The 16,639-nt window shown below is 35.8% G+C and overlaps 1 protein-coding gene across 4 annotated transcripts in view; it reads left to right on the plus strand.

The window, feature by feature from the left end:
- NUCB2 (nucleobindin 2) overlaps positions 1–16,639 on the plus strand; it is a 47,484-nt gene that overhangs the window by 14,856 nt on the left and 15,989 nt on the right. For all 4 annotated transcript variants that reach the window (XM_025266717.3, XM_006041190.3, XM_006041189.3 and 1 more), the window contains 6 exons: positions 3,977–4,120; positions 4,712–4,819; positions 8,671–8,797; positions 13,882–13,985; positions 15,487–15,672; positions 15,971–16,061. In XM_025266717.3, coding sequence (XP_025122502.1) covers positions 3,977–4,120; positions 4,712–4,819; positions 8,671–8,797; positions 13,882–13,985; positions 15,487–15,672; positions 15,971–16,061 — 760 coding nt within the window. The remainder of the gene's footprint in view (positions 1–3,976; positions 4,121–4,711; positions 4,820–8,670; positions 8,798–13,881; positions 13,986–15,486; positions 15,673–15,970; positions 16,062–16,639) is intronic.

The following is a 16,639-nucleotide window of genomic DNA, read 5'->3' on the forward strand; positions in this document are numbered from 1 at the left end:
GGTTTGCAAAGTGAAGTTACGGAGGTGTATCACTGAGCTGACTTTCCACATGCACAATGTAGAGACTATTCAAGTCATTTTGAGCTTCTCTGATGGCTTAGCAGTAAAAGATCTGGCTGCAGTGCAGGAGCTGCAGGAGCTGCAGGTTCAATCCCTGGGTTGGGAAGAGTCCCTGGAGGAGGACATTGCGACCTACTCCAGTTTTCTTGCCTGGAGAATCCCATGGACAGAGGAGCCTAGTGGGCTACAATTCATAGAGTCACAAAGGGTCGGACATGACTGAAGCAACTTAGCATGCATGCCCAAATCATTTTAGCAATTATTCATTTTCTAACTATATGTGTACCATGTTAGGGGCCATTGAGACTCAATTAAGCCCCAGAAGTATATGTAGAAGATATCAAAATTGACTTGAGCAGTTAAGCCGTCACTCGGGCTTTTCAGTCGTGATTACACTTAAAACTCTAGTGATGTCTAATAGTCATTAGATTGGGCAGCCTGTTTACAGTGGCATAGGGGACTTGCAAAGGTAAACAAAAATTTCAATTCAGAATTAAAAAAAACTAACTTACACTTTTTAAATTAATTTTTTAAAAGGTAAAAGGTATAGCTAATAAACACTTGAAAAGATGGTCAACATCAGTAGCCAACAAAATGCAAATCAAACTCACAATAAGATACTGCTTCACACCCAGTAGGTTGGCTATAATAAAAGATAGACAATAAATAGTGTGTGTTAGTGAGGATGTAGAAATTGGAGCCCTTATATAGTGCTGGTGGTAGTGGGAAAAGATATAGCTGCCATGGAAAACAGTTTGGCAGTTCCTCAAGAAATTATAAATGGAGTTACAGAATTGATCTAGCAATTCTCCTCCTAGATATACAACAAAAAGAATTCAAGTTGCTGCATCAAACACAGTAACTGGACCATAAATATTCATAGTAGTATTATTCATACTAGCCAAAAAAAGTACAAGTAGGACTTCCCTGGTGGTACAGTAGCTAAGAATCTGCCTGCCAGTACAGGAGACACGAGCTCGATTCCTGGTCTGGGAAGATTCCACATGCTGTGGAGCAACTAAACCTGTGTGCCACAACTACTAAGCCCATGCTCTAGGGCCTGAGAGCTGCAACTTCTGAGCCCTGGAGCCTAGAACCTGTGCCCCGCAGCAGGGGAAGCCACCACAGTGAGAAGCCTGTGCACCGCAATGAAGAGTAGCCCCCACTCCCTGCAACTAGAGAAAGCCCACTCGTAGCAGCAAAGACTGAGTGTGACCAAAAAATAAGTAAATAAAATTTTAAAGCAACAACAAAAAAGGAGACCGTTTATTGTAATCTTTAATAAAAAAAAGAAAGCAGAAATTACCCAAATTTTCATCAACTGATGAACTGATAAACAAAATGTAGACTATCCATACAGTAGAATATCTATTCAGCTGTAAAAAAAAAAGTGAAGTGCTGATTCATGTTACAACATTTAGCATAATGCTAAATGAAAAAAGCCAGATATAGAAAAGGCCATATGTTATATGATTCCATTTATATAAAATGTCCAGAGTAGGCAAATCTATATAGACTGAAAGTCGATTTGTGGTTGCCACAGACTGAGAGAATAGAGGGAATGGGGAATGACTACTAATAGGTATGTGGTTTCTTTTTGGTATGATGAAAATGTTCTAAAATTGGATTATGTTGATAATTGCACAGCCTTGGGAATATACTAAAAACCACTGAATTGTGTGTTTGGAAAGGATAAGTTTTATAGCATGTAAATTATATCTCAAAAGAACAAAGGCAAAACATATACCTATAGTGGGCATGAAGCATGAATGAGAAATAAACCTTTGTTATCATAAAAAATCATTGTGAGAAGAGGAGGTGATTCATGGCCAGGAAAAGATTCTGTGGAAAAACAAATCATCCTTCTGTTAAAGATTCCTAATGCTGAGTAGCCTGTCACAAGTCCTCAAAGTCTTACGAAGATGGGAACATATGTAACTTCATTAAGCCAGTATCTCCCAAACATTTCATTATAAGTAACATTTACTCACAACAGTCATGTTGAAGGACTAGTGTCCTAGAGAAGAGTGAGTCTTGGACTTGAGTATATATATGTAAGGATCACTTGGAGTGTTTGTTAAAGCAGATTCCAGGGTCCCACCCCAGAGATTCTGACTCTAGAAGTCTTGGGTACAACCTGAGAATTTGCATTTCCGACAAGCTCCCAGATGATTTTATCCTTTAAGTTTGAGAACTAAACTTTGAGTAGCATCTTTATAGAATAGACAAATCCTGTACCTTAGATGGGAGAATTTTCTGGCAAGTGAATTATATCTCAATAATGATGTTAAAAATGTTGATATACTAGAAATAGCACTAACATGTGAATTCTAGTGATTTTGTTAATTCAAGACAATGCTGTGTGAGTGAATTATTTCCATTAAAAATTTCTTCATCTGTAAAATGAGTCACTGCTATATCCTACCTAGGGTTGTGGTGAAAATGAGGCAGTGTATTCTCCCAAACTGTGTTCTGTGGATAAAGACATGTTACTTAAAAAAAAGTCCATGGCCAGCTAAGTTTGGAAGTCTCTGAATTAAATAATGCATATTCCAGATTGATGGTCAGACCATTATTTTTTACTTAGATCCTGTTATCAGTCTATGTGTATCAAATAAATTATGAGCTTTTCATTCATTCTAATTCTTGTAGTAGATCCTCTGGAGCTACAAATATCCTTATGAAGTAGAAAATTAATAAGCAAGATTTGAACAATGTATTTCTTTTAAAGATTTACTAATTTATTTTTGGCTACACTGGCTCTTGTTTGCTATGCACAGGCTTTCTCTAGCTGTGGAGAGCGGGGGTTATCTCTAGTTGTGGTGCTTGGACTTCTCATTGTTGTGGCTGTCTTGTTGCGGGCACGGGCTCTAGGCATACAGGCTTCAGTAGCTGCAGCACATGGGCTCAGGAGTTGTGGCACATAGGCTTCATTGCCCAGTGGCATGTCGGATCTTCCTGGACCAGGGATTGAACTGATGTCCCCTGCCTTGCAAGGTGGAACACCAGGGATCCCCAAGATTTGAATAATATTGTGGGACCAGCACTAGTTGTTACTCTTTTGCTTCAACCCTGTTACATCCTGCTTGATATTTTATTGACCTATTTATTTGAAAAATTATTGACCAAAAAGAACTTTGTCATATGTGGGAGGAGAAGAGGGCAGCAGAGGATGAGATGGTTGGATGGCATCACCGACTTAATGGACATGAGTTTGATCAAACTCCAGGAGATAGTGAAGGACAGGGAAACCTGGCATGCTGCAGTCCATGGGGTCACAAAGAGTCGGACATGGTTTAATGACTGAACAATAAACATTGGCTATGATAAAATAATGTCTGGTAAGGTTAAGAGAATATTTGTAGCCAGTTATTTGTCTTTTTAAATCAATTTATGTTCATAGAGCAAATTACTTTCAAAATTAGATCAAAGCTAATTTAAATATATCCAGAAGTAATTTTGGCTCTTTAGTATTTTAATTGAGAAAAAATATATAGTTTTCCCTTCTCCCTTTCTTAAACTTGGGCTATTTATTTTTTAAAAAATTGAGTTCCTCATTACCATCTTTATTTGAAGCTTTTTAAATTAACCAAATGTTTTCTTATATAAGCAGTTTAAACTTTAAAATTTTGTTTACTTGTCTTTTTAATCTTAGCTGAAAAGCATTTCTTTCCTGATTTTCTTTAGTGATCTATTTTAAGCATTATTTTTGATGTTATAATCTATTCTTAACCCCTTTCTTAGAATTCTAGAATTCCTAGAATTTTTAATTCCTAGAATTAAGCTCCCTAAAATTGAGTATATTATATTATTAATGGTGGTATTATTAATGTGGTATTAATGTGATAATGTGGTATATATATATGGTTTGAAAATGTTTTTTCAGAACCTTAATATAATTGTACCTTTATTTCAGATGAAGTGGAGGACCATCCTTCCACAGTGTTGTTTTCTCCTGGTTACGTGTGCACTTACTGCTCTTGAAGCTGTGCCTATAGACATAGACAAGACAAAAGTGAAAAGTACTCAGCCTGTGGACAGTGCAAAGATAGAACCACCAGTAAGTGAAATGACAAAGATAACCTTGTGAGAAGAATTTTAACTAAATTTATTACTTATAAAATTGGAAATTTAGGAACTATTTTTCAAAAAGTAGTAAAAAGTATAATGAATAAGTATATGTTGTTGTTTAATATTAGAAAAAATTTATTTAATGTAGTTATATTAGATATATATATCTAATTAGTATATTAGATAGTATATAAGAGAATTAACCATAATACATTTCCAAGATGGAGATAACCAGCCAAGAAAACATTATGTTCAGAGAAGAGACAGATAACAATGAAGGAGACAGGTAACAATGGGGTAAACTCAATAATTTTAATATTATTGGTTAAGTCTACATTGTCTAAGCGATATAGAAAATTGGCTTTTACATAGGAATAAAACATGACATTGGTTCTGATACAATGTTCTTCATTTGAGAAATAGTTTTTTAACTTTGACTGCCCAAACTGTCAAAGTAGGTTTGTCTCAATACCATTTTTCTAGACATTTTTTTGTTTGTTTTGTTTTTTAGGATTGAGATCTTTAGATACAGGGAAGGAAAAACTTTCAGAAGAGTTATTGTTTGTTTCTTAATTTGAAGGATACTGGACTTTATTATGATGAATACCTCAAGCAAGTGATTGACGTGCTGGAAACAGATAGTCATTTCAGAGAAAAGCTCCAGAAAGCAGACATAGAGGAAATAAAGGTAAATGTAATTAAATAATTGTTTGACATATATTTAAGCATGCCAGACACTGAGCTAAGTATTGGGATTACAAAGATGAGTCTCATTTGCAGCCCTTAAAGAACTCAAGGGAAACTAATACCAAGAAAAATATTACTACAATGAATATATGATAAGTGTATAATGTATTTTGGAGATATAAGATTGGACACCTAATTCAGTATAAAGCAGTGGGGGAAGGTGGGTCATCTTTCTTCCTAGAGATTATGTCTATTGCTTGAAGATGTGGCTGAGAAAAGGAGAAAGACTGGGAGGCATCCCAGGCCACGGTGCAGGAGACATATAGAAACCTGGGAGTAGGAAATGTTTCTGGAAGCTAGCCTGGGAAGTGGAGGCCATGATTGGCCTAAAGATGAGCTTGGAAGGCATCATGGGCTAGATGACAGAGGGTCTTGTACATCATGGTAAGAGACTCAAAACATGATGGGAGGCCAGCAGGAAGCTATTCAAAGGTTTAGAATAAGTTTAGTTCTGGTGTTTAATCAAATCCAGATTAATAGAAGATGTAATGGCCCACATCTTATCTCAGTAGGGGAGGTTTAATTTGCCTCTGTCCTAAGAAGCATTTATTGGACATTATCTTAGTCCATTTATTAGACATTATCTTAGTCCTAGACCTCTCCTTAGTACTCATAATAAAGAAAAGAGATTGTAAAAAACAAGATCTGACATGAGAGATTCTTTAAAAGCCCATCCTTGAAGGGTGAAAGTGAAAGTGTAGTCTCTCAGTTGTGTCCAACTCTTTGTGACCCCCATGGACAGTAGCCCGCCAGACTCCTCTGTCCAAGGGATTCTCCAGGCAAGAATACTGGAGTGGGTTGCCATTCCTTCTCCAGGGGATCTTCCTGACCCAGGGATTGAACCCAGGTCTTTTGCCTTGCAGGGAGATTCTTTACCATCTGAGCCACTAGGGAAGCCCATCCTTGAAGGGTAATGAATCCATTTAATTTGGTTTATCTTAGAGTCAGAAATTTAAAAAAAAAATCCAATGATTTAATTTTAAACTTTCAGTTATATCTCTCAAGATAGTTTTATTGGTTTGCTTATGTTATTTTTATCTGTTTTTAACTTTCCTAAAAAATTGTCTCAGCTGTTTCTAGAATCAGAATTAGTGAACTTCATTTGAAGGAAACATTCTGGATCAAGCATCCTTCTTATTTTAGTTTCTGTCCCTGGTCTGGGCCCCTTTTGAAAGTCTGACCTACATAAGGTTGTGGCTACTATCAGAGCCTGTGTGTGGCTTTTAGTTCACAGCTTTCCTCTTGGAAGCTGTGAACATTTCTGGGAGAATGGTAACAGCCTTATGCCAATTATTCCCTTGAATTATCTTTATTTTATTTTAGAATTACCTTTTTTTTTTTAATTGACATATATTTGACATATGGTATTATATTAGTTTAATGTTTAGGACATAGTGATTTGACATGTGTATACTTTGGGAAATAATTACCACAATAGGTCTAGTAACCATCTGTCGCCACACAAAATTAATACAATATTATTGATTGCACACCCCCACCACATTACATCCCCATGGCTTATTTATTTTACATCTGGGAGTTCGTACCCCTTGACCCCCTTCACCCATTTCATTTCTTCCCCAGCCTCCCTCCACTCTGGCAACCACCAATTTATTCTCTGTATGTGTCTGTTTTTTGTTTAGTTTAGTTGGTTTGTTCTGTTTTTTTAGATTCCACATATGTCAGGCAGCATTTTTTCTTTCTCTGCCTGACTTATTTCACTTAGGTAATACCCACAATCCCCTGAATAATTTTGTGTTTCCTTGAAAAATTTATTTGAGCTATGGAACTAATTTCCTGGGATGAATGATATCTAATATAGATCTTTCAGTGTCTCTTATCTACAATACTTCAGTTAGGACTAAGAGCATTATTTGAGGGCTAACAAAAATGTGGATAATGGGAGTTACTATATAGAGATAACCAGGGAAAAGAAGGCAACTAGCTTGTCTTATTTGGTATGGGAATACTTTTATAACTGTCTCCCTTTCACAGTCAGGTCCTTTTCTTTACGGGGTTGTATCGGGTAAGGGTGGGGGAGACAAAATAGAGTGACTTAAACAGTTATTTAATGAAAAAGAAATGAGTAAAACTAGACAACAAAACCCAACCCAAGAGAATCATTACAAACAGCTAGGCAATTCCTCTTTTCTCAGGAAAAACTGGAAAAAAAGTTGAAGTTGTCCTTTCCTTCCATTTTGAAAGGAGACTCATACTGCATTTCTTCCCTTACCAAACATTGCTAACGGGGAGGATCATGGCAGTGCCTGTGCTGCTTCCCTGAGTGTGCTTTTGTGAAGGATGTCATGACTTCTTCATTGCCAGATCTAAGGCACACATTCTATTCCTCTTCTTACTGGACTCCTTTATTTTATCTCAGTGGTTCTCAAAATTTAAAATTGTTAAAACGGATTTCTGGGCCCCACCTCCCGACTTTATGATTCAGTAAGTCTAGGGCCTGTGGATCTGAGGTTCCCAAGTGATGTTGGTGCTTCTGCTTGAGAACTGTTGCTTTATCAATAATAGTGACCATCTCTCCTTGAAATATACTACTCTTTTTGCTTCTGTAACAGACTATTCTCTTGGTTCCCTTTCCCCACTCTGAACATTCTTTCTTGGTCTCCCTTGTGGAGTTTCTTTACCGTCCCTTCCTCAGCAGGCCCCCTTGACTCAATCCTGAAGGGTTTGTGTGCCTGATTGCTAGTTAGACTTGCGTGGGCTGCCGTCTATGGGGTCGCACAGAGTCGGACACGACTGAAGTGACTTAGCAGCAGTAGCAGTTATGATTGCAAGTGCATTTATAACAAGAGAAAGTAAACCACTAACTATTTTGTTTCTTAAATTTTGAAGCATGTATATATTCATCTATGAAAAAAGTAATCAAAGGAGACAACCTAAAAAAGATGAATTTTGATAAGTTTTTAATATATGGAATGACTAAAGCTTAAGGAAGCTATGTTACTTTAAAAAGCTTTATCAAAATATAATTAATATACCATAACATTTGCCCCTTTAAAGTGTACAATGCAGTGGTTTTGATACATGTACAGAGTTATATAACTATCACCACTATCTAATTTTAGAACAATTTTGTTTCCTCTAAAATGAAACCCTGTATCCATTAAGCAATCTCTCCCCCTTTCCTCCCCTCAGCCCCTGGCCAACATTAATCTACTTTCTATCTCTGTGGTTTTGCCTGTTCTGGACATTTCATATGAGTAGAATTATACAAAATTTGGCCTTTTGTGCCTGGCTTCTTTGACTTAGCATAGTGGTTTCAATGTTCAGCATATTGTAGCATGTATTGGTATATTCCATTATATGGCTATTCCATATTTTATCAATTTATCGGTTGACGGACTGATAAATTGGGTTATTTCTACTTTTTTTAGTGTGAAAATTGCTGTTGTGAACATTCATATTTAAGACTTTATGTGAACATATGTTTCTACTCTTTAGGTATATATCTAGGAATGGATTTGCAGGATCATATGGTAACTCAGTGTTTAACTTTTTGAGGAATTGTCAAATTGTTTTCCAAAGTGGCTGTACCATTTTACAATTTAAGTTACTTTTTGAGTTTCTTGTTTTTGCTTTAATTATGGCTTTTAGATGCCTTAATTTAGAGTTACAAACTGAATTTCTTCTGAAAGAAATGTTTGTAATATCAAATTTATCTCAATTAGTCAAAGCATTTATCACTATTTTATCATAATCCTATTTTAGATATATTATATCTTATCTAAAAATGCAATGGAATAGATAACATTAATTTATCATTTTTGTTAACAGAGTGGGAGGCTAAGCAAAGAACTGGATTTAGTAAGTCACCATGTGAGGACAAAACTTGATGAACTGAAAAGGCAAGAAGTGGCAAGGTTAAGAATGCTGATTAAAGCTAAATTAGATTCTTTTCAAGGTAAGTACTAAAGAAAAGGTCAGAAAATTCCAATATTTGGTTTTGAGGTCAGTTTACAGACCATGTTCCTTTAGTAAAAATTTAATGTTAAAATTGATTTGGCTGCTCTTAATTTTTAAAATGTCATTCAAAAATCAAAATGATTGCCCTTAAATAATAATATCAAAAAAGGAAGAATGAAAAATAATTAATTAAGCCATTGCTTTAAAGAGGAAAAATAACATCAAAGAAGACCAAAAGAAAGAAGGGGAGAGAAACTAATTAGAATAATTTCCATAGATGAAATAGAAAAATGGTCGGAGCTAGCTCCACAAAAACACCAGGTTCAGACAATACCAAAGGCAATTCCACTAAACCATTAGGGGGCAGGTTGTCAGTGCTATTTAAAGTATTCCAGAGCACAGATGAAGAAGGAAACTTCCACGCTCTTATCATGTATTGATGCCAAAACCAAAATTATTGGATATTAAAAGAATACTCTGTCATAGCAAGTGGATTTATTTTAGGAATGCAAGATTAACTTTTTAGGAAATCTAATATTATAAATTATTATATGTGTATATACAGGAAGAAAAAATTTTTTGGTGACAAAAGAACTTGCAAAGTCAAAGGACAAATAATTAATTGGAATAAACCTTTCAAGTTTGTATTTTAAAAAAAATTATATTTATCTATTTACGCATTTCTTTGGCTGTGCCTGGTCTCAATTGTGGCATGGGGTGTCTTTGAACTTCATTGTGGTACGTGGGATATAGTTCCCTGACCAAGGATCGAACTTGGGTTCCCTGCATTGAAAGTGTGGACTCTAAAACACTGGATCACTAGGGAATTCTCCTCAATTTAAAAAAAAAAAAATTAAGATAATTATTTTTGGTACAATAGAAAGTTCATAGCAAGATTGAGGGGAAGGTACGGATATTTCCCATATACCCCCTGTCCCCAAACGTTCACAGCCTACCCCAATACCAACATCTCCCAACAACTGATGAACCTACACTGACACATCATGGTACCTCCAAATCCACAGTTTTATATTTCACTCTTGGGGTTGTACAGTTTATGGGTCCAGGTAAATTTATGATGACATGTATCTACCATTATAGTACCATACAGAGTAGTTTCACTGCCCTAAAACTCCTCTGGCTCTGCCTATTTATCCTCCCATGGTCTAATTTAGACTATGAGGAGATTACACAGCTAAGAAGCAGAATTTTTGAAATGTGAAGCTATCTCAAAGAAAGTTCATACGATCACCTCCATATATTCAGAAAAGGCATTTGACAAGAATTAACACATCTAATTAATTTTTTTAAAGTCATAAAATAGTAATCAATAGATCCTTCTGTAACATGATCACATATGTCCAGCTCAGCTACACATACTTATTGGAGAAACACAAATATGTATTTTAACTAAAATCAGAAACAAAACAATGCTCACTGTGTCACCACTACTAATTAATATTGTATTAGAGGGTATAATCAATTATACAAATGAAAAAATTGGAGGTGAAGTAAATGGAAAAAAGGCAATAAAATCATCTCTATTTGCAGATAATAGGCACTTGGAAAACTCAATGTAATTGTCTGAAGAACTTAGTATATACAACAGGAAAATTCAGCAAGGTAAACAATATACAGAGGTCTTCCCAGGTGGTGCTAGTGGTAAAGAACCCTCCTGCCAATGCAGGAGATGTAAGAGACACGAATTTAATCCCTGTGTAGGGAAGATTCCCTGGAGGAGGGAATGGCAACCCACTCCAATATTCTTGCCTGGAGAATCCCATGAACAGAGAAGCCTGGTGGTCTATGGTCCATAGGGTCTCAAAGAGTCGGATCCGACTGAAACAACTTAGCATGCACACAAGCAATATATAGAAATCAGTGTTTTTTCATATGTGCAAACAACAGCCAGTTAGCAGATGTAATGGAAGAGAAGACTATTGCACAATACCAACAAAAATAAAATACCCAAAATAAACCTATTAAGAGATATGAAAGACTTAAAGATAAAAACTTGAAAATGCTCCTGAAAGATGCAAAAGTAGACTTGAAAAAACAAGGAAGACATAGCATTTTTCTGATACAAAACTCAGTATTATAAACATGTCAATTCTTCCTAGATTAATTTATAAATTTAACATGATTCAAATAAAAAAGATGTACATTTTTTCCCTGGTACTGGCCAAGTTAATTTTAAAATTCATATGAAAAGGAAAACAAGCAAGAAAAGCAATATGCCTCTTAGGAAGAACAAAGAAGAAGGACTTGTTATATTAGATATCAAAACATATCACTGAACATCAGACATTAGAATTCTATGATTTTGTCATGTAAGTAGAAGGACCAGTGAAACAAAATAAAAATTCCAGAAATAAAATTAAATACATATGGAATTTCATTTGCATTAAAGGTGGTATCTCATTAGTGAGATAAGTGGTCTTAATAGAGTTGGATAGCCATTTGGAAAAAGGTATAGTTAGATTTATATCTCATATATATCAGGATAAGTGCTTATGTAAATCAAAGATTTAAGAGTAGAAAATAAAACCATAAAAGCAAAGTTGACAACATAAGTGAATTCCTTTATTGTCTTGGAATGGCCTTTCTAATTATGAATCAAAACCCAAGGGCCAGATTTGGCAAGTGAGATACCCTTCAAGCTGGCTCCTGTATCCTTGTAATATGCCTGTATAGGCTGGTTATCTGGGTGGTTCATTGTCATCAATAAATATCTGAATATTTACTAAGGACAGAGTATCAGTTTTTAAACTCCAGTTGCATAAAAATCACCTGGGGAGCTAGTTTAAACATACAAATTACTGAATCTCACCTCTATATATGCTGATTCTGGGGATAAGTAATATGCATTTTAAACTTGTACCTCTGCAATGGGTCATATTGGAGAAATTGTGTAGAGCAGTGGTTCCTAAACTTTTTGGTACCAAGGACCAGTTTCATGGAAGACAATTTTTCCATAGACTGGTGGTGGTGGGGATGGTTTCAGGATGATTCAAGTGTATTACATTTACTGTATACTATATTTCTATTATTATTACATTGCCTCCACCTCAGATCCCTGGAGAAGGGAAAGGCTACCCACTCCAGTATTCTGGCCTGGAGAATTCCATGGGCTGTATAGTCCATGGGGTTGTAAAGAGTTGGACACGACTGAGCGACTTTCATTCATTCACTCATCCCACCTCAGATCATCAGGCTTTAGGTCCTGGAGGTTGGTGACTCCTTGTGGCTCAGACGGTAAAGCCTCTTCCTACAATGTGGGAGACCAGGGTTCGACGTCTGGGTCGGGAAGATCCTCTAGGGAATGAAATGGCAACCCATTCCAATATTCTTGCCTGGGAAATCCTGTGGATGGAGGAGCCTGGTAGGCTACAGTCCATGGGGTCACAAAGAGTCAGACATGACTAAGCGACTTCACTTCACTTCAGTGTAGAGGGTAAACTCTCTGCTGGTGAATAGACTTAGAAAACAAGTACCAAATACTCATTATCCTGAAACTAAGGACATCAGTGAGAGGTAAATTAACTCATACCATCCTACTTCCTGTAGTCAGACACACAAAGCAATTCTGTCTTTGAAGCCAGGCCTAAGGTGGTTTGAGATTTCTTTGCATTTAGACAACTTCCATCTCCTTAATCTTGGCAATGTTTTCTTTATTCCAAAACAGGGGCTAGATTTCATTATCTAAAGTAAACTGACTTACATCCTTAGAAAGGTTATAAATATTTTCTCCTTGATTCACAATTTATGAGTTAAAATTTCTGATAATTTGAAGAAGGGCTTAATTTGAAAGTGAACGTCGCTCAGTCATTTCTAATTCTTTGTGACCCCATGGACTATACAGGCCATGGAGTTCTCCAGGCCAGAATACTTGAGTGGGTAGCCTTTCCCTTCTCCAGGGGATCTTCCCAACCCAGGGATCGAACCCAGATCTCCTGCATTGCGGGTGGATTCTTTACCAGCTGAGCCACAGGGATTGGGGGGAGGGGGCTGTAATTTTTAAGGTAGGCAATAGATTCATATGGCCTAAAACAAGAGAGCGTAAGAAAGTTCCTGGATAGTTTTGTACATTATTAGTTTCCACTGCCCCCTAATACCATCCTTCCTGTGTTTCTTTACTCATACATAAGCAAATACAAATAAAAGTTCTCATTTTTCCTCTCTTTTTATGCGAACGATATATACAATATACATTTTGTGCCATGTATTTTTCCTTTAATAATATATTTTGGAGATCTTTCTGTATTAATATGCAGAGACCATCTTTTTTTTTTTTTTAGCAGCTGCATATATTTCCATTATATAGATATATCATAATTTATTTACCAGAACCCTGTTGATGGATATTTGGGACATGGGGAAAGGGGAGGAGAGGGTGAGATGTATGGAAAGAGTAACATGGAAACTTACATTACCATAAGTAAAATAGATAGCCAATGGGAATTTGCTGTATGGCTCAGGAAAGTTAAACAGGGGCTCTGTATCAACCTAGAGAGGTGGGATGGGGAGGGAGACGGGAGGGAGGTTCAAAAGGGAGGGAATATATATATACCTATGGCTGATTCATGGAGAAGGAAATGGCAACCCACTCCAGTGTTCTTGCCTGGAGAATCCCAGGGACGGTGGAGCCTGGTGGGCTGCCGTCTATGGGGTCGCACAGAGTCGGACACGACTGAAGCGACTTAGCAGCAGCAGCAGCAGCATGTCTGATTCATGTTGAGGTTTGACAGAAAACAACAAAATTCTATAAAGCAATTATCCTTCAATAAAAAATAAATTAAAAAGAAGAAAAAAGATTTTACTGTAAGTTACACTGATAGTCAACTAGTCTTTCTTGAAATAACATTAAAATGCACACATTAAATTGTATTCCATTCCAGATTCAGGGATATTATCTTTGTCTAGAATAACAATGTATGCAATATTCTTAAAAAAATAATTAACCTTTAATCTAAAATGTCAAATTTTCTTATAAAATAAGAATTTTTATTCTTATGTATCATTTATATTAATGATTCTAGCTTCTAGTAACTTATTATTTATAGTTTTCTCATTTTCTTTCAGATACAGGTATAGACCACCATGCTCTTCTAAAACAATTTGATCATCTAAACCACCTGAATCCTGACAAGTTTGAATCTACAGATTTAGATATGCTAATCAAAGCGGTGAGAATAATTGTCAAAATGTATTGTTTTTATTGTACCTTTGAGATTTTGTAATTTGACAAATTTCATGAAATGGTAGTATAACTTTTGTATACTCTCTAGAATATCTTTAAAGGGAGATAGTATAACTCTTATTAGTACAGATAATAATGTGGACATACAGATCTGTAATCCCTTGCCAACAATTCCAAAATCCAAAATACTATAAAAATGGAAACCTGGCTTGAATTCTAATAAGGCTGTTTATAGTTTTTTTCCTAGCTTACTTAATATGAGTACTCATAGATTTTGATAAGGAAGTACTAATCTATTTATACTCTTCATGAGTGTTACATAATATTGCATATATGCCATATATCTTTTATAAAATCTTGAAGATTTTGAAACACATCTGGCCTCAGGAATTTTAGATAGCAGTTCATAGACCTCCTGTGTTGTACTGTATGGAGTTAGCAGACTAGATGTTCTTGTCTGGGTATTCTTACGTTTAGTTAAGTTGTTAGAAACCATTCTAGTTCTCTATATGATACAGATTTGACAGTCTCTTCCTTTTTCTTTTTAAAGTAAATTTATATATTACTTGCTTTTTACTTTGAAGAAGGGCTTAATTTGAAAGTGAACGTCGCTCAGTCATTTCTTTCTTATACTTTCTTATACTCTCTTGTTTTAGGCCATATGAATCTATTGCCTACCTTAAAAATTACGCCCCCCCAATCCTTGTGGCTCAGCTGGTAAAGAATCCACCCACAATGCAGGAGACCTGTGTTTGATCCCTGGGTTGGGAAGATCCCCTGGAGAAGAGAAAGGCTACCCACTCAAGTATTCTGGCCTGGAGAACTCCATGACCTGTATAGTCCATGGGGTCGCAACTTTTCTAAGGTTGAAACTAGCTTTGAACTTTTAGCTTCTTTGAATGCCTACACCTCTGATAGTGTTGATTGGTTTAGTTGCTGAGTCATGTCCAACTCCTTTTTGAGCCCATGGACTGTAGCCCTCCAGGCTCCTCTGTCCGTGGGATTTCCCAGGCAAGAATACTGGAGTGGGTTGATGTTTTCTTCTCTAGGGGATCTTCCCGACCCAGAGCATGAACCTGCATCTCCTATACTGGCAGACAGATTCTTTACCACTGAGCCTCCTGGGAAGCCCATCTCTGACAAAAATAATGACTGAATTAGAAGGGTAGAATTTAAAACAAAAGTTGAGTATGTAGACTCTGATGCTGGGAGGGATAGGGGGCAGGAGGAGAAGGGGACGACAGAGGATGAGATGGCTGGATGGCATCATGGATTCAATGGACATGAGTCTGGGTGAACTCCGGGAGTTGGTGATGGACAGGGAGGCCTGGCGTGCTGTGATTCATGGGGTCGCAAAGAGTCGGACACGACTGAGCGACTGAACTGAACTGAATACTACCTTCTGTTAGAGAGTATGCTATATGGAAGAAGCTTTTATTCATATTTGTAAGCACATCTTCTTATTTAATTTAAATATTGCTTTATAGGCTACAAGTGATCTGGAACACTATGATAAAGCTCGGCATGAAGAATTTAAAAAATATGAAATGATGAAGGAACATGAAAGGAGAGAATATTTAAAAACACTGAGTGAAGAAAAGAGAAAAGAAGAAGAATCTAAATTTGCAGAAATGAAGAAAAAACATGAAAATCACCCTAAAGTTAATCATCCAGTAAGGACTGTGACTTTACCTCTGGCTGATTCATGTTGATGTATGGCAGAAACCAACACAATATTGTAAAGCAATTATCCTTCAATTAAAAATAAATGAATTAATTAAAACAAAACAAAATATATATAAAATCATAATTAAATGAAGATACTTCTTTGTGCCAGATAGTAGAATTTTATCATGTTATTAGTTCTTAAAATCTTGAGTTAATTTTTTATAGTTTTTCAATTTTGCATTTGAGTCTCTATATATGGATTACAGTTTGTCTTATGTGTTTTTTTTAAAAATTGATTCACAGGGAAGCAAAGATCAACTTAAAGAAGTGTGGGAAGAGGCTGATGGATTGGATCCTAATGACTTCGACCCCAAGACATTTTTCAAATTACATGGTAACAGAGTTGATACAAATATTAATATTTATATCTTCTGTTTGAAAAATAATAGATGCTTTAGTCTTAATTGATTTCTGCTAAAGTTTTCTAATTGAGTCCTATTGGTAGTAAATATTTACTCAAGAATATCAAGAGAAAAACTTGAGTTTTTCTCAAGGGTAGTATAATAGTCTTTATTACTGGTCTGTAGTATAAAATATTTTAGTTCAGTAGCTGTCTTTATACTTGCTTTTATTTTTGAATTGTTATATGACTTACTGCAAGTTTCTCTGTAAAGTGAAGGTATTTCTGTGACTAGCTAGGTTGCATCTCACAGACATTAGGCTGTAATACTAAAATATAGTCTTAAAGCACATTGCTTTATATTTTGGGAAAAATTGGTTAACATATTTTTCTCAATAACTATGGTGAATTATGAGTAAGTAGTGAATTGTTATCAGTTGGACTGATCGGAGGCTTCATAAAAAGAAAGAAACCTTTTTCTGTAGCATGTTGATGCTTTATGTAAGTAATATTGTTGCAAACCACTTGTAATTAGTTGTACTTTAATTATCTGTTTTCTAAGGCATTAAAAT

This window comes from Bubalus bubalis, chromosome 16 (assembly GCF_019923935.1).
Source record: "Bubalus bubalis isolate 160015118507 breed Murrah chromosome 16, NDDB_SH_1, whole genome shotgun sequence".
Lineage (NCBI taxonomy): Eukaryota > Metazoa > Chordata > Mammalia > Artiodactyla > Bovidae > Bubalus > Bubalus bubalis.